General features: G+C 44.4%; 1 protein-coding gene across 2 annotated transcripts in view; it reads right to left on the minus strand.

Annotated features, from left to right (window-relative positions):
* Window positions 1–23531, minus strand: part of LOC109634927 (NACHT and WD repeat domain-containing protein 2) — a 40153-nt gene that overhangs the window by 15863 nt on the left and 759 nt on the right. For both annotated transcript variants that reach the window (XM_020095785.2, XM_069519208.1), the window contains exons 2-4: window positions 22949–23120; window positions 14665–14753; window positions 4876–4992 (exon numbers count right to left, since the gene is read on the minus strand). In XM_020095785.2, the coding sequence (XP_019951344.1) occupies window positions 4876–4992; window positions 14665–14753; window positions 22949–23120 (378 nt within the window). The remainder of the gene's footprint in view (window positions 1–4875; window positions 4993–14664; window positions 14754–22948; window positions 23121–23531) is intronic.

Raw genomic sequence — 23531 nt, forward strand, 5'->3', positions numbered from 1 at the left:
TGCCTCACTCCTCCTTGGCCTCCTTCCTTCCCTCCTCCGCTCCTCCCTCTTCTGGTTTTTCATCCTCTGAAGGGGTTTTTATACTCGGACTAAGTGCACTTTATCTGATGAGCCAGCCGGGAGAGGCGACGGCAGCTAACGCAGCTACAGTATGAATCAACAAATCAATGGCTCACGCAGTCAATCAATCAATGGGGTTCGCAGTCAACTGTTCTGACATTTGCTGCATAAGCTTTGGCACCATGGAGGGAGAAAGAAACAGATGATCTGATGAGAGAAATATTTCATTCTCAGTCACACACACACACACACATGTATATTCATAACAATATAAGGGAGTAAAAAGGTTCATACCCAGATAAACAAATCGTCAATGATTCGTAAGATGCTGATAAAAACATGTAATTGAGGCTTATTATATATTATATATTTTACAGTTGAACCATAATCTTTCTTAAAGATAAAAAGAAAGCACAAAAACAAACAAATATATAAAAACGTGAACTGAGAAAATAAAACAATTTGGCATAAAATGCACATTTCTGCATCTACAAAACAACAGAAATGTTTTCCTGCATTATTAATGCGATAAAATAAAGGTTTTCATAAAGACAGATACTGATACGTCAGGGAAGAAGCTCAAATTGACACCGATAAAACAGTTTGGATCAAACGCTACTCATCAAAACATGCTTTAAAGATTGCACGTTTGATTTGAGTGATCTCTGCACAACCACGCAGGCAGATGCAACTTCAAACCCACGGTCTGTTTTCTTCTTTGCTGGATTCTTGACACCAGTTATAAGGTTTGCACTTCAACCTCCACTGAGGATGAGAAGTAAACCAGCTCTTCCAGGTAGCTCGTCTCATCAGCAGTAACATCTCCAGAGAGAAAATAAGAGCCACAGAGTCCTCTGCTATCCTCTTACCGCCGGTAAATCTGCTGCATAACCAGATAAATGGAGGAAAAAGAAGTCGTGGAACTGGATGAGCAGCTTCACGCTGTTTGTTGATACCCGTCCTTGAGGCGTTTGTCAAGTTTTTAGTTTTTTTTACACGAGGGAATTTGAGACTGTTGCAGAGTAGAGGGGAGGAGAGGGAGAAAAAAAACAAACAGTCAAGCCTCATTGTCATGCTTAATCTCCAGGTCAATGACACCATCTCCATGCCAACCCCTGCCATCGCCATGGAAACCAGCTTTATTGCATCAACAGGTTAGAGAAAAGACCCCCCCCCACCCCTCACCCAGGTGTTGTGTGTCTGTGTGTATCTGTCTGTGTGTATCTTTGTGTGTGTGTGTGTGTGTGTGAGTGTGCCCTTTGAAAGCTGCGATTGACCCTCACTCACAAAGAAAGACTGACAGGTTGAGTGAAGAGCTGCTTATATAACGGCTCGACTCTGTTTTACGTCGAGTATGGTCTTTAAAAATCTGAAGAAAATAACTGAGATATGGATTCCGCTCGATACCTAAACTCTGGGGGTCTTCACAGCCCCCGAGTGATTCGTGAAGGCAAATGAAAACGTGGTTAAGAGGTTTCCTGTCGGCATAAAACACCTACACGACTCCGCACGTCAATCCTGTTTCTTTGTTTCCTCAGGAGTGCTTCTGAGGAACCTGTTCTTCTTCCCACCTCACTTCCTCATCTTGTCTCACACACACACACACACACATACACACACACACACACACACTCCCCCCACCCCCCATTTCTTCTGTTTCATCCCCTCTGATCCAGGCACTGGGCTCTGTGACAGTTGTTGTGGGCTGCAGACCCTCAGAACAACCCTCTCTCTCTCTTTGAAGTCTCCTTTAAATGCTGCATGGGTGTGTGTGTTAGCTCTGGTGACACTTCTGCAGGGGTTACATCTAAAATACACGAGTTAGAAAGGAAATGAAGGGAATGAAAGCAGAGGGAACGGGAATTTGCTGGAATCATGTTTGGTATTAGAAGTGTTTCCATACAGATACCAGCATCTGAAACGTCCACCACGTCTTATTTGAATTTTAAATATCAATGTGTGCGTAGGGGGATTAGTTCTTATGAGACCTTTTGAATTCAGCATAAGACTGTCTGAAGTAGTCCTCCTGATCCAGCAGAGGGCGATCACTCTCAGTTTGACCTATTGCATGCTCTTTTGACCTCCCAGTTAAATAGGTCATTAATAATACGATGCTTCGCCACGAAAATGGAGGACGCTTGCAAGCCAAACCGTCCCGATCGAACAAACATGACACCAGAGCATCTGAGAGGTGGCGTGTGGAAATATCCCTACATATATACTGAATCTAGGTCTACCACCGACGACAAAAAACAACAGTGTTCCAGAGATGGCCCAGACAACCCAGAACTGTCAAAAATGAGGATTCAAGTCCCTGATCAAACAACCCACCACTGCCTCCGCCACTCTGAGCTCTCCAGGGCTGGAAACCGGCCCGTGTGGCAGCGCCGACGGGGAGCCGGGCAGCAGCAGCTGGCTCTGACGTGTCTGAATGGAATTTACTTCTGTCGAGCTCCTCATCAGAAAACGCTGCGTCCCTGCCATCAAGAGCTCATCGCCATAGTATGCCATTAAAGATTTAAACAGCCAGATGGGGAGGACGTGCACTGTACATGCATGTGTGTCTCTTGAGTGTGTAAAGATCCTGGATCGCCTGATTCCCAATCTCAACAAAGAAAACGCTTGGGGTCAAAATGCTCATGGTGTGTGTGAAGATAATGAGAGAATCAAGGTGATTCAGACTGTGTATGTGTCCATTCTCCGTGTGTTGTCTGGTGTGCCTCAGGGTCAGTTGGGGTTAAGATGGTGAAATTGCAGCAGGCACAGTGGGCGGCCGAGCTGATGAGAATGAATGGAATCAGTGGGGCCGGCAGCACAAAGAGGGAGGCCGAGTCGCTTCTTTTCACCTCCGCCGATCGTTTCGGCTGCGTTTGGCCTGATTGAGCTTTTACTTTACAGCCATGCACCACATCACAATGTGTCGATGGGCTTTAGAGGCCGTGACATCAAGTCTCACGGCGAGATCTAAAACTTTTGCACAACTCCCAAAGCTGACCACCTGTCACCTCCTCCAACGAGAGGAAAGACGAGAGGATCAACAACAACTTTATATTTTAGTTTTACAAACACCAGTCTTTCAGAATTTCTACAACACGGGTGTTGGTTTAAAAAATACAAATACGTCTGGATGAAAAGTGGCAGACGCCAACTTGTACAGACGAGGAGATTTGAGAGCTTTAGGTGAAGTGATGTAAACAACATTTAATCACTTATTTATTTGAGGTGTCTTCATTTATATGTACCTGTGTATCTTACAATTGTGCAGCCTGTAGTTGAGGCAGACAAATCCTGCCTGCTGCTCCACTCACATGACTCTCCTCTCCGCACAGTGACATAAATGCAACACACCTTTTCCTGGAGGGCGGCCTGTTTGAGCTGTCAGGGCCCTGCCTCCTCCTCCTCCTCCTTCTCCTCTCAGGTGCAGCCACTCTCATCATCTGCCATGTTTGCTGCAAACACTCACTGCTGCTCTGCACGATGTATTTTGGAGAAACCTGCCGAGGCTTTTATCATGTGGCTTCAACGCAGCTTTTAAAGAAAAGAGGACTGTTCAGCCTCCACGCCGCCTCTTCCTCTGCTGGAGTTTAGATGTTTGTCCACTTTGGGCTGGAGAGTGGAAGCTTCACTCACGTAAGTTACAACCTTTCACATATTAACACATGTGACAACTGATGTCTTCTTCAGTTTTGCCTGGTTTATTGCTGTTATGTGACATTTCTGCTGCCATTTAACTGTCACATGTGCGGAATATTCAACTTTTTGTGGATTCATTTCTGAGCTCATTGCACTTTGCTGTTTTTTGAAACATGCTTCATCTGGCTTTCATGTGAATTATGATCCAAAAGCTTAACTTGAGGTCCATCTCTGAGCTTCATTCAGATATTTGAAGCACATGTCTCCTCCACACGCGTTTCTGTGTCATAGAGAAAAAGAGAACTATAACTTATGAATGAAAGAAGCAGGATGAAGTGGTGCATGCAGGGAGGGAGAAGAAAAAAACGTGAGGAACAAGATTTTTTTTTTTCCTCTCTCTCTCTTGAGACCAGGGGCTCCTGTCCTACCCATAATGCATTACCTCCCCCTGTGATCTCTCACCTCAATTTCAACTTCTAGACACGGATCTGTTCCGTTTGAATAATTCACAATCAATTCCTCTTCCCATCGTCTCTTCGCTCCTCTCCTCGTGCATTTTTTCCTTTTTTTTATGTGGCCTAAAATTATCTCAAAAAGATGACTGAAATGTCAGCTGTAATTACGCATCATGCTGCTCCCTCTCCCTCTTCTTGTACATAACTCATTCATACAAGAGTAATTTTAGCTTTGCATGGATTTCCAGTGCTTTTGCAGTTTTGCACTTTCCTCTGGACACTGGAGTGTCTTTGTCATTTTTGTGGACTTTTTAAATTTCGGTTGAGACTCATGTACTGTCTCTGAAACGAGGATCGCCCCCCCCCCCCCCGAGCAACTGTGCAAGTTAAAGAAAAGATGGAAAAAGAGGTTTTCTCTATTCAAACACACCCGACACGCATATCATGTCTTAGACCTGCAACACGAAGACTTCAAATGGTACTGAAACTCTCAAATGTGACCCAGCTCGGACTTATGCAGGAAAAATTAGATTTCACCCTTATTAGGTATTTTCACAGAGTCTTATTAGAGCCGGAGCGTGGGAACAGACCACATCAGAGCCACCTACAGGGAGTGATGATGGGAGAAACCAACGCCGATTAAAAACTGATTTTCCACTTAAGTGAACTTAAATCTCTAAAAATCCATCACTCGTGTGTGTAATTGCGGCAGCGTGTTAACACTCACAACAAAACAGGGCCCCGCGGACGTCTTCAGACATTCCTCCAGCAGCTTCATCCTCAGTCGCTGCAGCTCCGGGCTGTCCCACTCCTCTGGATCCACTCCCCAGTACAGGTCCACCACCTGAGAACACACACATAAGCCCAGTCAGTGTATTTAATTCAAAGAAGAAACAAATATAGGGAGCATGGACGAGTTTTAGATTCCAGAGGGTCAAGGATTTCTCCCTTGTCCTCATGGGGTAATTACAGACAGCAATATCCACACAAACCTTAGGTGAACGCAAACGCTGGACGATAAATACGATATAATAGACAGAAAATCTTAATAAATGATTTAAAACGCCTTAAGCATTACGTTCTCTACATCTCTAAACAGAGAATAGATAGAAAAGAGATTAAATGGCTGTGTTGAGCCATTTTCAACCTTTAAATTGCCTATTTTTGATTAAATCTTGGTAAGAAACAGTATTTACACCAACGTTTAGTTTACAGCTAGAAAACATGTTTAAATGTGAAGTACAGCAGCTCAAATGAGGTCCCGTGGGATTAAACTCTAAAGTTTTCTAATGCCATCGCTATTTTCAACACTCTCACCTGCTCTGTGTGACTGAAAAGCACAACACCACCCTCAGCATTAGACACCAGCAGGGAGGATCGACTGTACGCACACATGCGACAGAGGAGGTCTCCCACAACACATTCATCACAAGTTTTGGCAGCTGAGACAATTCCAACTGTAAACACGCCACGGGGGGGGGGTCTCCCACCAGAGGAGAGAGAGGTGAGGAAATGCCTGTAAGTGTGTGTGTGTGTGTGTGTGTGTGTGTTTGTGTGAGGCCCACTGCACGCTGCTGCTGGCTCGTCTAAGAGGAGAACAATCGGTCCTGCCGGCCGCTTCCCAAGTCTCTGTTAGCTTTTCGCCTCCTGTCTTGGGCGAGTGCCTCACAATAAAAGATAGATTATGCCTGATGCCCGTTGCTGCTCGGAGGCTCAGGTTTCAGTCCCTAAAACGCATAACGTGAACTATGACACTCTGCTTCTTCTTCTCTGGTGCAGATTTTCTGCAGGTTGCCTTCCCTGATGGCAGAGTGTGATAAGTAAAACGGTTTTGCAGGAGGTGAGGTGATTTAGCGAGGGTGGTGCTGCCGCCTTCTTCGTGCTCCACTGACCACTATAGCCGGCTCAAATGGGGTTCACCTGGCACAATGACTGACAAGTCCACAGCGTGGCAGAGAGAGGCGGTGACTGGCAGCCCCCCCCCCGCACAAACCGGCTGGCACTGAAACTGAGCGTGTGGCGCTCTGTTTTGACAGTTTGGGAGATATTCTCCTCTCCCCATTATTGGCGGCGCCGGCGACAGGAGGGTTGGAGCTCGGCTCATCTGCTTGATTGTCGCCGTGCACCTGTGAGCAGCTGAATCACTGTGGAAGGAGACAGCTGTCAACTCGCTGCACATTCCTCCCACAGACGAGCACGGTGGTGAACAAATATTTTCATTAACAATCAGCCTGCTGGCTTCCTGCCTGTTTGTCTTGTAACACTTTTAAAATTAAGCTTTTTTTTTTTTTTTTTGTAGCTGCGACCTCAATCACAGACAGATCCAAGATATGTAACAATTCTCCATTGAAATAAATAACTTTTGCACTTAGATTTTCAAAATGTCTCCAAAAGTGTTCAAACCCGGAGAAATCCTCAGTTTTATTTAAGTTATGGGGCGTTTTATTTTTGTCTCTTTAATTGCTTCACATCTAAACTACAGTTCTTTAATCAGTGACATACAAATGAGTTTTTATGTTATTCGTAATGGATCAGGATTATCTGAAGACAAGAACTCCCATGATGCCACGCTGCTTCACAACATCATCAAACTAGGAATTTTGTTATTGTTTTGATTAAGAAACCCCAAGTGGCCAAAGCTACACATTGCATGTTTAAAGTAAAGGGTGATACAACCCACATTAAATATCTTTGACATTTAGTTTTGTGAAGCTCCTGGGAAAAGCATTTAACACTTATTCAAACCCTGAACTCTTTTTTTTTTTTTTAATTCACCTTTAAGGTCATAAAGTGTCCCAGAAACAAAAGAAACATCCTAAACTCTGCTCCAAAGGCAAATCAATGATTTCATTTACTTTTGCGTGTGAAGAGGACGAGCAGTAACTCCTCTCGACTGAGGAGCTGGCTCTTGGGACCATTTGTCAGTTTTGCTTGAAAAATGACCTTCATGATTTATGGATTTTAAAAATAGAAGCTGATTAATTTTCCTTCTGCTCAACTCATCGATTGATTATTTTTTAGCTGTAACATGAATGAAACAGTTGCTTACTTGTAAACCAACAGCAAATTCGTACATTTTAGAAAAACGCCTAAAATAGTTATTTGTTATACAAATTCGTAGTTTGTTTTGCCCTAATACCAACAAAGATGTGTGAATGCAGGATAAAAAAAAAGTACAAACAGCCTGATTATATGCGTTTCCCTTGTCGTCCACCGCTAAAGGCTTTTACTTTGGAAAAAATCTCTCCCACTCACTGGTGCGAACATGATGAGCGTCCCTCATGTCGGCCTGTTGTGGAAAACTCAATGTTTAGCGCATCAGTCACCGTGTATCAGTGTCACTAATCTACTTCCAGCTACATGTGTGGGAGACTGCAATCGGCCTCGTGTTGACACCGACCTGAGGGAGGGAGGGAGGGAGGGAGGGAGGGAGGGAGGGAATGAAGTGAGATGAGCGCCTGATTATGATTGGTTTCTACCGGGCTTCAGCAGGTGACTGGGAGGATGCGCAGTAATTAAAAGATAAATGAAGACATTAATCATATCCAGTTGCCGTGAGCGTGTGTGTGTGTGTGTGTGTGTGGGGAGGACAGAGTGATTGAATTTGCCAACATCACCCGCTGCACTTCACTCGGGAAGACGAGTCGGAAACAGCTGAGGAATGCTTTTCCAAAATCGCCATAATCACATAGAGTGAAGTTAGAAGCTTTGGAAGGTGTTCGTTAAAAGACTGGATCCGGCTGGAACTATTTCACAGCTTCCACCCTCAGTTTCTCTTCGTCTTACAGCCAACTTCGTCTTTGCTCTTCTTCATTACTTTCCCTCTTCCCCTCAACTACAGCGTGGAGGGCACCGTCACTTACGTAAGAGCCCAAGCGGCTTCTGCTAAGCTGCTTTCTAATGCCCTTGGAGGGCGTTTGCCCACGGCTGGTCAATCGCAGGAGAAGCAATTTTTTTCTCCTTTCTTTCATTTATTGAATGTTAGACTTTGGGATTATACCCAAGATGCCCAGGAAGAAAGGGCATGAAATCAGGCGGGGGAAAGCCCCACCAACTGAAAAAAAGAGTAAAAATAGATATGGCGCCCACATAAATATATCTTAAGCTCTGTACTGCAGGCAGTTTTATTAAGAACATGTGGTAAATCTCAAAGAATGTTTGACGAATGCAGTTTTCTGTGCGCTCGAGAAAAGTGCAAGTTTTAGCAGCATAACCAGAATCAGATATATTTCTGCAGAGATATGAAAAAACACGTGCATGAAGGTTAAATAGTATTAGATCTTATGTTTTCCTTAATTCAATCCCTGCCTTCTATGATACGAGGTCACATTTTCCCTGCACGACTCTAATAGAATTGATTGAGGTTGTCAATAACGTGTTCCGAGAGAGAACTTCAGACGCACGCCTTGGAGTAAAATCCGTCACGCTCTGCAACACCGGGGTTATTATGGCTCCGTGTTTCAGACGTTATAGCTCCACCAAAGCATGTTGAGGTTAACAGCCAGTCAAAGACACGAGGTAATGAGATCCTCTGACTTGCGGTGGCTTTAATGAGGCACCAGCAACGGAGGGAGCGGCCTTTAGTGCAACTGCTCCGGGAGATACATTTGCCATCACACAAGGTTCCTGATAGGTCACTGTGAAGCTTGCCATACGTTCAAATGATAATTAATTTGGTGGGTTTCTTTAGAGCCTGTCAAAAACAGCTTCGGGGGACTTTTAATGCGGTGTTCACACCAGAGGGCGGAGCTTGAGAGATAATGGGAGCAGGCACAACATGGAAGCTCCTTGAACCGTAGACCGAATATAAAGATGTCTCCAAATCTTCCAACTATTCAGAATGGAAGCAAACATATCCCGGTGCAGATTTTAAATACAATATATTCATTTTCAAATCAATGAAAGATTTTCCAAGAACAGAATATCTCGGGGCGGACAGGCTGTTTTACATTTTAACCGAGCGTAAACCCAGTGGTGTATACAAACGGCTGCTCGGGGGAACCAGCTGCTCGGAGTCCATTCATTTCTCTAATCAGAGAAACACTGCCTGCAGTGTATCATTTGGGGAACGCCGCACTTTGTAAACCAGCGGTTAACTGCAGACCACAGTACAACAAGTGTCTCAGTCAGTTTGCTGGAAACAATTCTACAGTTAAAAATATTCTCAAACAGGATTTATAATCAGGTCAGTTTCATAGATATGGATTTAAAAAAATCACTTTATTTCGATTTTTACCAGACCACTTTAATCCATCTGTCCATCACATTCTGCAGAATTTTTCACTGAGATCCTCGGCTGACAGCCGATAAACTGACAGGGCTGAAAATATAACCTTCACTGTGACAGTAATAAGACATCATCTTCACAGAATGAAGACTTCTCCCGAGAGGTGATGGAGATACAGTGTAAGCGAAGCCTTAAATGTAGTCTCCTATTTGACTTTTGATTATATTTGCTGATTGTCATTCAGCCTCGCTCCTGCAGAGGCAGTTGGCGTGTTTGTGTGTTTCTGTGGAGACGGAGCGGAGAGGAAAGCAGTCTCGGAGCGGGGGCGGGTGAATGAAAGTGGTGGCCTGCTGCTGCCAAGGAACGAAAGAAATGGACTGAGGAGGAAAAGAGAGGTGAAAAAAAGAGAAATATGTGGTGCAGGTAAACAGATGGAGGAGTGATGAATGAAGAGGGTTCACCTCATTTTTCAGATGATGAATTTGTCTTATTCAAGCATCTGAAGTTTGAGCCTGGAAACAAACATATGGTCACGCTGAAGATTTGTTTGGATCGTAAAAGTTATTTAAGTACTTGTGAAAAGGACATTTTAAGGTGGGTGACATTCGAAGAGCACTGTCTCTTCTCACAAAGCCAAGCTGACAGCCACGTTCTCCTTTTTAAAAGTGCAAACAAAAGAATAGGCTTTTTTTAACTGCGTCACATGTTGCCTCATCTCCTCTCCAATCTTGTGAGTTTGAAATGACGCCTGAGTGACAGCCGTTGAATGAATTCACACAGCTGTGGCCTCGGTAACTTTTCTTTTAATTGTAGTGGCTGAGTGTGTGTGTGTGTGTGTGATGGTCTGTGAGTTGGCAACCATAGCGAGCTGTTTCCTGCAGGCCAGCGATTCCATTTAAAGGTCATTTATGTAGATGTTCACTGCCACTAGATGTCGCACTAGCATCACCAGCATCTCGGGCCAAAACAAAAATCGACCACACCTCCAGTGTAAAACGATCGAAATGTGAAGTCTTCAGAACCGCTTTTATGATGCGTTCCATCCCGAGCGTAGCATCCTCGGCTAGCAGCTAACACACTGTGGAGGTGAAGGGGCGGAGAGAGCACCTTCACCTGCACCACTGAGGATCAATCAGCACAGGTGAGAGCTGTTAGCTGATTGATCCTCAGACTTTAAAAGGAGGCAGCAGAGCTGCCTCGAGAGGAACGCACTAGACTCAGAACACTAAAAGGCTCTGAGAACACGGGAGAACACTGAGACTCGAGAGGAACACAAGACACACTGGAGAAGGACACACGGGAGACTGGGGAAGCTGAAGGTCCAGTAAATAGTGCTGGACCGGTTAAGTTACATGTTTTGTATGTTCAGTTTGACCTTAAATAAACGATGCTAAACCCTCAATGGTTGGACTGGTCTGTCTCTGGCGGTCGTGGGGGGAACCCGGTGGCGTGGTCGAACGCCACACACACGTTGCAGAAAACTCGCAAAAATTTAAAGTCAAGCTGGGTCATGTTTGTTTTATCGCTGCCAATAAGCTGAGCCAGGTAACTTTAAAAACATGGAGATGAACAGGGAGGGACTTTCATGCAGCAACATCCACACCAATGCATCTACTCCTAAACTCCCACACGCAGAAGGAGGGGATTATATTGTTGTGCAGCTGGGGGATGGGAAAGCAATGAGGAAATGCTTGTGATTTCAGCCCTGAATCAGTGATGTGTGAAAGGATGAACCTAATTGCAAAACACTGGTACAAGTGACAAAGTGGAGGTCTGGTGGGGAGGTGAGGGTTCTGGAAGGCTGATGGCCGAGGACAAATGGGCACTGGCAGGACGAAGGACAGAGCATAAGAAGGATGAGCTCTGAGCAGGGCTGGATGAGTGTCCAGCCGGCAGGGGAACGAGCGGAGCAGGCTGCTGGGAGCGGAGGTTTGATGAGTGGCCAGCCGGCAGGGTGGTGAGCTGGGGAGCAGGGGGACGAGGCAGGGAGGCTGAGTGATGCTGGAGACGTGTGGAGTTCTTACTCCATGTTAGTGGATGGGACATGGTTTTAATTTATTATTTGATGCTTTAAAAACCAAGTGAAACGCCATGATTGACAGCGGAGACTGACTCGCAATTGGCTAGCGTATCAACGGGATTTCGCAATCGCTACAGCACAGACTCTGGCTCCAAATGCGAAAGATGGCAGCCAGTTCTTATCCTGGATCTTTTTGATTCATTTCTAGACAGTGGAAGCGGGTGGAGACCCGTCGTCCATCTTTATGTACAGTCTATGGTTGAGATGATTGATGGGTTGTCGAGGAAACAAAGGTCAAAGAAAACTGATATTAGAAATCCCATTTGAAATGCCCCATAGATGTACATAGTGATATCCTTGCATCTGTTGTATCCTGGTTCCTGATGCAAAGTCCCACAGATTTATAGGGATTTATAAATATATTTATAATCTCAGGGAATATTTGAGTTTTCTTCTTGTAAATTTATTGCTGTAATCTTGAAGAATTACTTTTTTTTTTACTGATAAATTGATGATTTTAATGTCTCGCAATACCCAAATAAAGGCTCGAACCAACAACGGCACCCGACGAATAATTCAGATGGTGAGTTAATCTGTATTTGAGCGGCAAAACTCGCCGCAAGCATGAAAATCCACTGATCGGTGTTTAACAAATAACACCACATGGCCTGAGAGGAGTTATTTTGTTCCTACCGACTGGAGCGAGCCAAACCTCACACCATCAGTAATCTGTGTGTGTGGTTACACATGAACCGAAACCTTGTCTGACCCTGATCCGTTGTGCATCCACTGGCATCGCTCAGTTGTTGTGTGTCTGCTTTATGTACTTATGCTGAGCATACGAATGAGTGATGAAAGCCAGAAAGAGCAGGAAACGTGGGGATAGACCCCCGCCCCCAACTCCCCGGTCGCTGTTGTGCACTGATTGAATGAGGACGCACCCCTCGGCTCGCTCTATCCCTCCCTCCATCTCCGACGATCCCTCCACATCCTCTTAAGGGGAAGGTTCTGGATTGAAAAGGAGTCGAGTGATGAGGGACCCGGGAGGAGTGGGTTTCGTCAGCTTTGGCATATGTGTGTCACTGTGTGCCAACGGTCGTGTGTGAGACAGAGCCATGCATGTGAAAGGCGGAGGGGAGGTTTGGAATGAAAGAAAAATGAATTGCAAGTAGTAAACGCATACAATTTTCACATGTTAAAAACCTAAACTCACAAGTACAAATCGCTATCAAGCTCCAAGAAACTGTATTTTAGCGAAGGTGCCAAATCTCACATTACGTGGGTGTGGACGAGGAAGAGGTGGGGGGGTTTGGGTAGAGGAGGAGGAGGGAGGGAGGGAGGGTGAGATGAATAAGTGAGTCATAGTAATAACTCCCAGGCCTTCTGCATCATAATTTCAGCTCACGCTTTGTCACGGTGAGCTGAATCACCAGACAGACACGTGGCCACGCACAGCGGAGCCAAGACGTCTCTGCACGGCTTTTCTTGCGTCATCGTTCACGTACGGATCACACAGAGGCGTCAGAGGGAAGCAGGGATGATTGTTACGCCAATTTGTTTGGAATATTGTGATATCTTTGAGATACCGTTTATCATAAACTAGATGCATTCATTTGGGCATTAAATCTGTGATGGATACATTTCTTTGGAGATTTCTAATCAATGACAAATGATCCATGGAAGACAGATATAATACACAGGGTTAGATCGTATATTTTTGATATATGATATAAAATGTTCAAGGTTAAAGAAATAATTAAATTCCTGGATCTGCCCCATTCGTCCGCATCTGCAGCAGAGCTTTGTGACTTCTTCCCAGGCCCCATCCCCTCACAAGTCTGGCGGAAATTGGTTCAGTAGTTTTTGCATAATCCCGTTTGTAGTTATGAAGCTTTGACTGTAAATAATAAGACAAGATTTAACACCTCCTCCGATTCTCAAGTCCTCCAATCGTGCCAGCATTATCAGAAACCTCTGGCCAGGGAAAATATATTCAATTCCATTAGGACTTAGTACTAAGTGCATATTTTACTGTGCATTTACCAGAGAGGCACCTCTGAGTCATTCTTATATTTCCTTGAGATGGACATTTGAAGTCTTTCTGATTTTTTTGACACAAAAAACTTCAACATTTATGACTTATTCCCACGTTTCCTGAAAGTTCTTTATTTTCAACAAAGCAGTTGATATTCAGAATCAGTCAAATCCCTTCTGTGTAAACTACTGGAGGATTCTGTGTGAATAGATGGGATATTCCCAATACTAGTAGTGTGGTACATAATACTATTGCTAGTCTTGTTCCAGGGACGTCCCCAAGTGATGAACTAATGATTATTATTTGATTGTATAATGTTCACTGCCGCTAATCTGTGCAGATGACAGCCACCTTCTCCCTGCACGATGTTATGAACCATTGAGGTGGAACATGGGACTGATGACGTCTCGTAAAACCAGCGTGGTGTGGCAGTCGTGATCTAGAAATTACATGTAGGCTGAGCCAGGATAAAATGGCGTGTAACCACTTGACGATGTGTACCCACATATTGGTGTTAACCTCCAAGGAAACAAGGCTGCACCACTCACCAAACCAATATAACACTGTTTACCTGCAGACGCTGTGATTTTAATGACATTTAGCTGTTTCCTGATTATTTTCTTACTATTAGACTCGTCGACAAGTCAAAACTTATACGTCTATTGGAGGAGATTTGTCGATAGGAACATCTCTCGTCATAACAACTTAAGATGGCATGTGCTCGGAGCTGTTTATGATCTAATCGATCACAAGCCCCTGCAAATCTCCTCAAACCCTTCCAGGAACAATCTGTGACAGAAATCTTTGTCTGACTCCAGGGCGCTCTTGGATTTTGTTTAACAAACAGACCTCTGATAGCAATCTCTCTCTGTACACTGATGCTGATTTGCAATGCAAATGATCTTGATCAGTGAACACCACCGGGGAGAGCTCGGCAATTCTCCGACAACAACAGAGGGAAAGCCCTCACGTTATGCCGCTTTATCCGCAGCTACATTTTTGCCAGCACCTCGCCGATAGAAGCCTTATCTGAGCTGGCCTTCTGTCTGCTTGAAGATACACAGACCTCTGCATGAAGCTCTGAGGGGTTTCCTTCAGGCGACCATGACTGCGTACACCATGATGTAGATTCGGAGGCAATAAACAGTCAGTTCTGTCAAACTCCAGCTCTGGAAGTTACAGATCTTCAAGGCCGGAAGGAGGTGAAGATAAAAGGAGTTAAAAAGCTATTTACCTGGAATTCAATCCCATAGTTCTCCCTGCAGAAGTCTCGTAGTTTGGGGTAGACGTGCTCCTTCAGTGCGTTCCTCTCTGCTTCTGTGTCTGAAAAGAAAACAGGGGGGGATCTTATTGTAGCACTCATGTATAAAAAAACAGGTTTCGCATTCAAATTTCTTTTGTTGACCAACGTTTTAAATGTCAACTCACACGAGTGGCGGATCCTTTATATGTAAACAAATGTCACTTTTGCTTAAAATTTGTGATTAATTCAAAATTAAACAGTCAAATTTTGTGTCGAATGACTAATATTTTCCCATCGAATATCACTCATGCCCATATTAGCAGCAGTATATCATGTACATAGATCTATACATGCACATCCACTAAAAAAATACGATCTCCCAGCAGAGCCAGTGCTGACACACACTGTTGCAGAATTTATGCCACATTACAAAGGCAGTGATCATATTGGACAGTGGCAGTGTCACAGAGCGAGAGCCCACGGCCTGCTGACGTGTCCCACTTTCTTTCCCCCTCACCTCCTCTTTTTCACTGTCTTCCAAATGGTTACTGTAATGTATTTGGACAGGCTCAGTCTCTCCCCCCCCCCGTCCTTTCCTCTGAAGGGAGTGGACGGACGGGTGAGAACAGAAGCGAGCTAGCCCCGCGCAACCACGGCGGACGGAGCGCCGGACATCCCTTTGGCCGCGAAAAACTGTGTCATGCGCCGCGTGAGTGGAGGAGCCCACAGATTTAGTCTGACGTATCGTTCTCTCGTCTATCTTTAGTAAGGCTCCGGGCGGCGAACGTACACGTATCTGCCTACAGCGACCCGAGCAAAATGTCAAATCAAAGCCGTAACGCGTCTGATAGTATGCAAATGAAATAAATGGCAGCTGCTGCCTCAGTGGAGCTCTAGTCTGGTTCCATCAGAGACACGTTAGAGCAGCATACATGTAGAAGGTCTCACAGATGATTTCATGGCTGCAGAAAATAGATTTAGACGAAACCTTGTTTGGGAAGTGTTGGGATTCAAATCTGCACCTCGCTGTCTCCATGTGACCTGACAGACTCAACTGTGTTGCTGTTTGTATTTTCTGCTGATAACAGCAAGACGCTTTTCTCTCTACCTCGTTCTTTCTCTCTTTTTTTTCCTGCTGGATGATGATGAGTTATGGCAGCCTGACGTATGTGTGTGTCTGTTGTGCACACGCCCACATGCAAAGCAACAAAGACCGGATGCTACGTTTGCCCTCTCTCGCTGTGTGTGTGTCCTTCCCGAGGATTTTTCCAATCTGTTCATTTCAATAGTGCAGACCGATCTTTTCTTTTTCAGATATGTCCTTAAAACATTTTTCTCACTTTTCTTTTCTCTCTTCCTCCTCATGGGCGACCAATCGAAAAGAGAAACACAGCCAATCTTCCTGGTTCCTGTCCGTTCTTATCCATCTGTCTTTCATACGCGTTGCTTCAATTCATCTTTTGATTGTTTCACTTTATCTTCAATAATGGGGAAGTGTAATTCTGGGATTCCAATATTCCTTCATATTTGTCATACTTGTCTTAAATTTTGTTCATTATGGTCTTAAAAGGTCTAACTTGTTGAAACCTGCAGAAACCCATGAGTATATCTATCAATAGTATTTAGTGTGACCCTCTAACGTTCTAAGAATTTCTGGGTTTAATACGTTAAAATATTAGAGATTTTCAATAACGTGTCAGACTCCATTCTAGATAAAACAGAGAAAAACTGCAAAACCACATTTTTGAGAAGCTGTAACCAGTGAATATTCATATGATCTGCTTGATAAGAAAAGATGAACCAAAATCATCCCGACACTTTAAAGTTAGTTGCACTGATATCACACTGCCTCAGCTGCCTCCACGCGGCGGTCACTCTTCAGCCGCCCTCTCCCAGGCTCATCAACATGCTTCTGATGAAGCAATCACTCAGCTCTCATCAAAAAACACTAACCGACACTTCAGAGACGCTCAGTGAGCAGAAACTGCTCAGATGCCTGTGATTAAAAGAGAGAGAGAGAGAGAGAGAGACGGCAAAGTCCAAAAGACAAGTGTCCGAGCAAATGAAATGGAAACAATGCTTTGATTTGGTGCATCCAAATCAAAACGGATGCAACAGCGTGCATGTTTGTATCTGGGATGCATGAAGGGTTTGGTTCAGATTCCTTTCCGATACAGTGGAGGGAAAAGGAACTTTTGTCATTATGCACAAAACAGTGAAAAAGTTTAACAAATCAGTTTATGATATGTCATTCGGGAAAATGTTACTCTGGATAATCCACCAAACTTCTTGTGAACCTAACATCTATGCTGCTGCGATAATGGAGCTTAATACTACTCAAATTACCTGCGGGGCTAAACCCTGATGTTTCCAATAATACATTTCAACAACTGTACGTACAGTGTTTTATGAGAAAGACGCTTTGAACCTTAGAGAAGAGCTAGAAAATTAAACAAAGGTAAATTAACCCTTTAAACAAACGTCACAGGTTGAGACCAAGGCTCTTATCATTTTCAATCTAGATAATATATATAGAGATCTCGTTTAGCAGTCTTTAGAATCAGATGCATGTGAGGGGTGGGGAGTCATCAAAATAATCATCAAAATAAAGTTGGAAACACCAGTCAAGCAAATATTTGTTGTTAAGTTAATAACTCCTGTGTTTTCAAACATTTTAAAGACTTTAAGATTAATTACATGGTCGGAAGAATTACAAACAGGTGTATTGACAACTTTTTAGGTTAAAATTCTGCTCACAGCCTCCAGGGCCTTTTTTCTTGCGTTTCACATAAAGCGTGGAACTAAATCACCCCCCCCCTCCGTCTTTGTATACCACAGAAACTCTAATGTGCAGATCTGAAGCTGCACGTCCATGATGCAAACGCACAGTCAGTGAGCAAATCGATAGCGAGTGACCTGGAAGACGCGGAAGGCAAATTGTGGCTGTGAAAATCAGCCATCCATAAAGGCCAGATGTTGCTGCATTTCCTGAGCAGCCCGAATATCACTGAATCCAGACCGAGGAATTCCACTGGTGGTAATTGAGCCACGACCTGAACCTGATGCTGACCACTGACGATGTGGAATAGAAATAACATGGACCTGGATGTTACAGTGACTCGCATCTTGTGGGTGGAGTAGACATCGTCCACCGACAGAAGCAGCCCCTGAAATCGGCCACAACGTCTCTGTCTCTGTAACCATGGACACCCAGAGCATATTTTCATGGTGTGCAGTGGTTTCATATTCAAATGTGGCTCAGAAACATGTGTTCATTAAAGGTGTGATGCTGTTTTAACGTAGGTAACAAGTTCCTGAGCTTCTGTCTTCAGTTTGTGTGAAGAGAGATTTAGTTCATGAATTTAATTTACTCTGAGTCTATTTTTATAAAGCCTCACTGGAAACTCCTAAAGCCAGATGATTACACTTTATTTTCTAATCTAGAACAATTAGTTTTACTCCAAGGAGGATTTCATTGTGGGAATGTGTAAAATCTGAATTCATTTTTAAAGTAAAGTAGCTACTCTTTAGCTATGGAAATATTATCAGTATATATAAGATAAGATGAGCTTTGTTGAGCCCACACGGGGGAATTTTGCAGCCGATTCTCAAAATGTGGTAGACAAGAGAACAAGTGGTATAAAATAGAATAAACTGCAGTAGAGTAGATAATACACAACTTTGACTTCAGTAAGAATAATAGGGTTTGAGAGACGTACTTGAAATGCTGTGGCACAGGATGAGATTATGGTGTAGTTTTAAATAGTAATAGATTCCCAAACTTAAAATATCTTTTAAACAGGCTGTAAATAACATTCATTGTAAGTTACCGGTCACGTTTTTCTAATCTCAACACTATTATGCCTCAAACCCTCCCTGAGCAAAGCCCTTCATGTTCACATAAAATAAAATTCCCATTAGATATAAACCGCTCGCAGACCACACTAGTTTTCCGGAGGTTAATTACGTTAGTTACGAGTGGATAATCACCGTGTAATTTTACTCAGGTGCATCCGGCAGGCTGCTCGCTATCACCTCCATCGCCCCCCGGTGAAGTGTTTTTACTGTGTGTTCCGTGAAATGGTTTGAACACGCAGGGAGTTGGACGAGCGTGAGAGGGCAACTGCTGAATTTGTCGGAGCGACGTCCTGAGGGGTGTGAGATTGCTCCACAGCGATCTGGGAAAAACTCTGGGAGAGGTCACTGGAAAAAACAAAACAAACCCTGCTGCCAAATCGAAACACAGCGAGCTTCCTCGCTCCCTTCAGGACTCGAGCAGGCACAAGGAGGCGGAGAACAACATAAGCTTGCGTCATAAACTTTTAACAGAACGGGGACCTGGCTCATTCGTAAAAAGAACCCGGCACCCACCACATTTTGAGGATCCTTCTCTAAACAAAAGCCGCCCTTGATACAGTCTCTCCACCTGTCCTCCCTCCCACTCGCACCGGCTCTCTTTCACTAGACTCTATTCAAAAAGTGGTTGAGTGGATGAGACTGAAATAATAAATTTTCTTCTTTAAGGCGAGATAATCAGGAATCCAAAAAAACCTTTAACACAAACAGAAATAAAAGATAAACGGAGTGAACAGGAACTTTGGGAATTACCGTGGGATGTAATGATAGCGGCCTCTGTGCTGACATACTAAAGCCTCGATGATGGTGCATGGGAGGGCTGCGATGATTTTATGCATCACATCCCTGAGGCCTCTCGCTTTTATCAACTTTAAACAGCTTAAGTGATAGCTTGCATACAAATAGCTGCCTATAGCACAGGAGCCGATGCCAGAGCCCCTGAGGTGACGACAGCAAAGTAATGGAGATGTCTTGATATGCTTATATGGATTTACACACACGCACACAGCTGAGACTGTCTGCATAATGCACACACAAACATTGAGAAATAAATCATGTCAGGCTTGTTTGTTGCTGTAGTCTGGCCACAGGCCCGAACAGATAGTTGGGAATTTAATTGATCGACTGTAGCTGTCACACACGCACACACACACACACACACACACACACACACACACTACGACAGACGGATTCATCCACCTGAGCCCAAAACTTGGGATTCGTTAACAGCACAGGAGCAGGACGTAAATCCAGTCAAATTTGTTGTTCGGCTTTGACAAACTGTGGCACATACTGAAATACATCTATAGAGTCTGTATCACTACACTGTGAAGTCAGCTTTCAGTTGTAGAATCTGCATTCCGCACTGACATCTAAAGAAATATAGCTGCTTTCAGACATTATTAGTTTGAACAGTTCCTGTCCCATCAACTAACATGGAGGAGGCAGGACGAGAGGTCGTGACACTTTGGCCTCAGTTTACTTGTTGTGTCGTCCATCTTTATGTACAGTCCACGGTCTGGACATTTCCAGGCCTGAAACCCGCTGGAGCATCTTGCCTCTTCATGGACGACACAAACGAACCAGGCAGAGGTCTGTGCAGCTGAATGCAGCAGTGGGTGCGTCACAGTCGTCTGTGGCTTTTTGATTAAGGGCATTAGGGTCAGCGGATTCAGCAGAGCCAACACTATAGAGCACATAAAACTCTCAGTGCTGTAGATCAAAGTAGAGAGTGGCCCCCCTCCCCTTCCAGTCTCGCATACACAATAAAAAAAGTGCTGCTATACGGTTATGATGGTGTGATTATCACTGCAGATAGCATGATTCACCCGCCCTGCGTCTGCTATCACGGATCACACAGTTATGCGCGACGTTTATTTCGTTAACTTCCATTGAGGGAAATTCGTCAACATAAGCGCGATCCTGCTCTGGCCTTGAGTTTCTCCTTCACACATTTATATTTCGGAGACATGAAGGGATAAATACTCTGTGTCTCCTCCACATGCTGGGGAAGAGTTGCAGAGTTGCTACCTCCTTCTCAAGGCCACAGCAGCATTCTGCCAGTGATGGGATTTAAGGAGCGGTTCTTTTATTGCGAGCGAGTGCCATGAAAAATGTGCGTTTATGCATTTGATGCATGTTATTGATTCTCTGCCTGTTGTGAGCACATTATACTGCACAACTACAGCTAAATAAATGCATGGACAGCCCCCTCTAGTGAACAAGGAAATACAGGCTCTGCAGCGGCACTGAGGGCAGACCAGGGTCACACTCATGAATAACGGCACATGAAGTATCAGCAGGGTAGAGTTTTCTACAGAGGAAAGAAAGTTTGCAAGTAAAGACAGTTTGAATGTGTTCTGTTGCTGACCACGTGGCCCCAACTGGAATTACAAAGGGAACTCATCCGTACAGATCTAAACAAACGCAAAGAATACTTCATTATGTGCTTGACTGGACTATTGTGATCTTGCGTTTCTGTAGGAAGACGCTGTGTGGATATCTGGACATCAGCACCTCGCTTAACTGGAAACTAGAGCCCGACCCATTTGTTATCGGCCAACCAATACACTCATCAGTACACGTTTATGTTTGCCGACATGAAAACTTATATTTTACAGAAAAACAATGCAGAAGAAAAGTGCACTTACTTTTAAGTTTAATGTTTCTATTTCTTAATACAAATATATTTAGTCGTATTTGCGTTTTCTTTTTAATTGTAGTCATTTATACTGAAGTTTATGGTTAAACTGTAAAGTATGAAGTCTTGTCTACACTGCTGGTGATATTTTTATTGACCCTCGGTCCACAAAATACTGTAGTGACTTAAGAAAAGGTTCTCTGCAAAATATCTACATTATTGTTGAAAGGGTGTCAATCACATGACAGGTTTTTAGACTGGCTTTTTAACTGTCGACAAATTTTGGAAGAGCCCCCCCATCGGCTGTTGCCAATCGTCCATGTTGGCACAACTAGATTTCTAGCACACTCATTGGTTGATTCATTGTAATAATTACAACAGCCAATCAGAGAGCAGGATGGGGTGACAATTAGTGTCAGAGGGTTGTCATGGTAAAAGGTTGTGTAGTGTATCACAACCTGTCACCAGTACGCTGTATACTGCACAGCGATCTGATGAATTTGAAAACCGTGTAGTCTGAACTTGGCACTATGAATCATTACCAATTTTTTTTGGGAGGGGGGGGGGGGGGATATATAGCGACCGATATTTTGTTGGTGCACATTTTTCACTCCCTGATGTCGATACAGCCATTGGCCCCCAAAAATCCATATCATTTGGCTTCATCTCTGGGATATGGCTCTGCACGTCAGCACCTCGCTTCACTGGAAACATCAGTGCATAATTAGCTCTCTTCACAGCTCAGGCGGAGATGTGTACTTTTCCATTTGAGCGGAAAAAAAACTATTAGAATAGCCTCCATGTTTTCCATCTACATGTACTTTGGGATAGAGGTGGGGAGGGGGGGGTTAAATTTGTGCTGTGACGAGATGATCTGAATGACTGAGTCAGCTACAGGTGGCTACACAACGCCAGACTTTTGTGCCTCTACTGCAGATCATAACAGTGCAATAATCTGAGGTCAATTCATTCATTCTTTTCTGGGTCTGCAGCAAGGGCAAGCAAATGACAGTGATGTATCGACAAAAAACTACCTCCCTTTTTTTAATCCTGGCATGCCCTCCTTCTCTTTCAACCTCTCTCTCTCCCTCATAGCCTACTCTACTTCCCTCGCCTTGTTTACTCCAGTTTTACTGAGCCTATTTTTACCCCCCTGGCCCAAAGGGCATATTCAAATACAGAGCTGCAACTGGGTGTCTCCCTCACGACCCCGGCCGTCTTGCACTCTGCTCACACCGTGCACTCTGTGTCCGAGGCAATCTGTTGTGTTGCCGTGTTGCTGGAATGAATCATGCACCCATTTGTTTCTTTTTGTTGTCATGTGGCCTTGTGTAACCTGATTTAAGGCATGTTCCAGTGGCTCCATCAGGTTAAGTGGGTCTTTTAAATGTCACAGCGCAATGACTGAGCCCAATCTGAGAGTCCTGACTTCCCTTTCAATGTTAGTGCTGCAGATCACCAGCATTTCAATCAAAATGCATTAACCTTATAGATTACACATCACATGCCGGAGCCAAAGTGTTTCCCTGCACTTGTGGGTGAACGCTGCACATTTTTCCTTGAGATTGCTTTTCGAGAATAGATCCCATAAAGCCGGCTACACTAATTTCCTCTGCAGGTAGCTGATGTCAAACACTGCAGAAGCTCTGGAGGGAAACATTTGTAAAATTAAGTGAGAATGCTGCGTCTTGTGTCATGTTGATGGTCCTCTGGCTTGAGAGGAGTGTGCAGGATGGGGGAAACTGAAGGGAAGGGGATATCACGCATGCAGGCTCTTACCGTCGGGGTTGGCACAGATGAAGACACGGACGCTGCGGCCGGTGGGGACGTGGTGCGGCGGCAGGGCGTTGATGTTGCCGCTGACAGCCGCCCTGCGCAGCGCCGACTCCCGCGGGCAGGGCTGCCTGCTCCCCACTCCCGACGGCCACATGGGGGGCGACTTCCAGCGTGGCTGTTGGGACACATACAACAGCAAGGGTTCAACGTTAGCGCGGCCAGGGGCGCACACGCAGGGGTTAGAGGAGGAGGAGGGGGGGTTGGCAAATGGACAGACGTGCAGGTTTGCGCGCAGATTTCCCTGATCCATCCACACGCATGGGGCGTTATTCATGGCAAAGGCATAGAGGTGAAGATGATAGGTTTTTAATTCGCCAAGAACTTTTTTGGCACATTTAGAGACACTGATTTCTAGAGTATAAATGGTGCCGAGGACTTTTAGGACATATCTGGTCCAATAGACTTTAGGACAAAAACAGAGGTTTCTGTGTTGTCCTTCCTCAAATGCTTATTCCTAATGCAGAATATAAATAACAGAACATTTTACTCCAGGTTTGAAGCCTTACAATCGGCTGCCTTGCCTTAC

The sequence above is a fragment of the Paralichthys olivaceus genome, chromosome 22, assembly GCF_024713975.1.
Source record: "Paralichthys olivaceus isolate ysfri-2021 chromosome 22, ASM2471397v2, whole genome shotgun sequence".
Lineage (NCBI taxonomy): Eukaryota > Metazoa > Chordata > Actinopteri > Pleuronectiformes > Paralichthyidae > Paralichthys > Paralichthys olivaceus.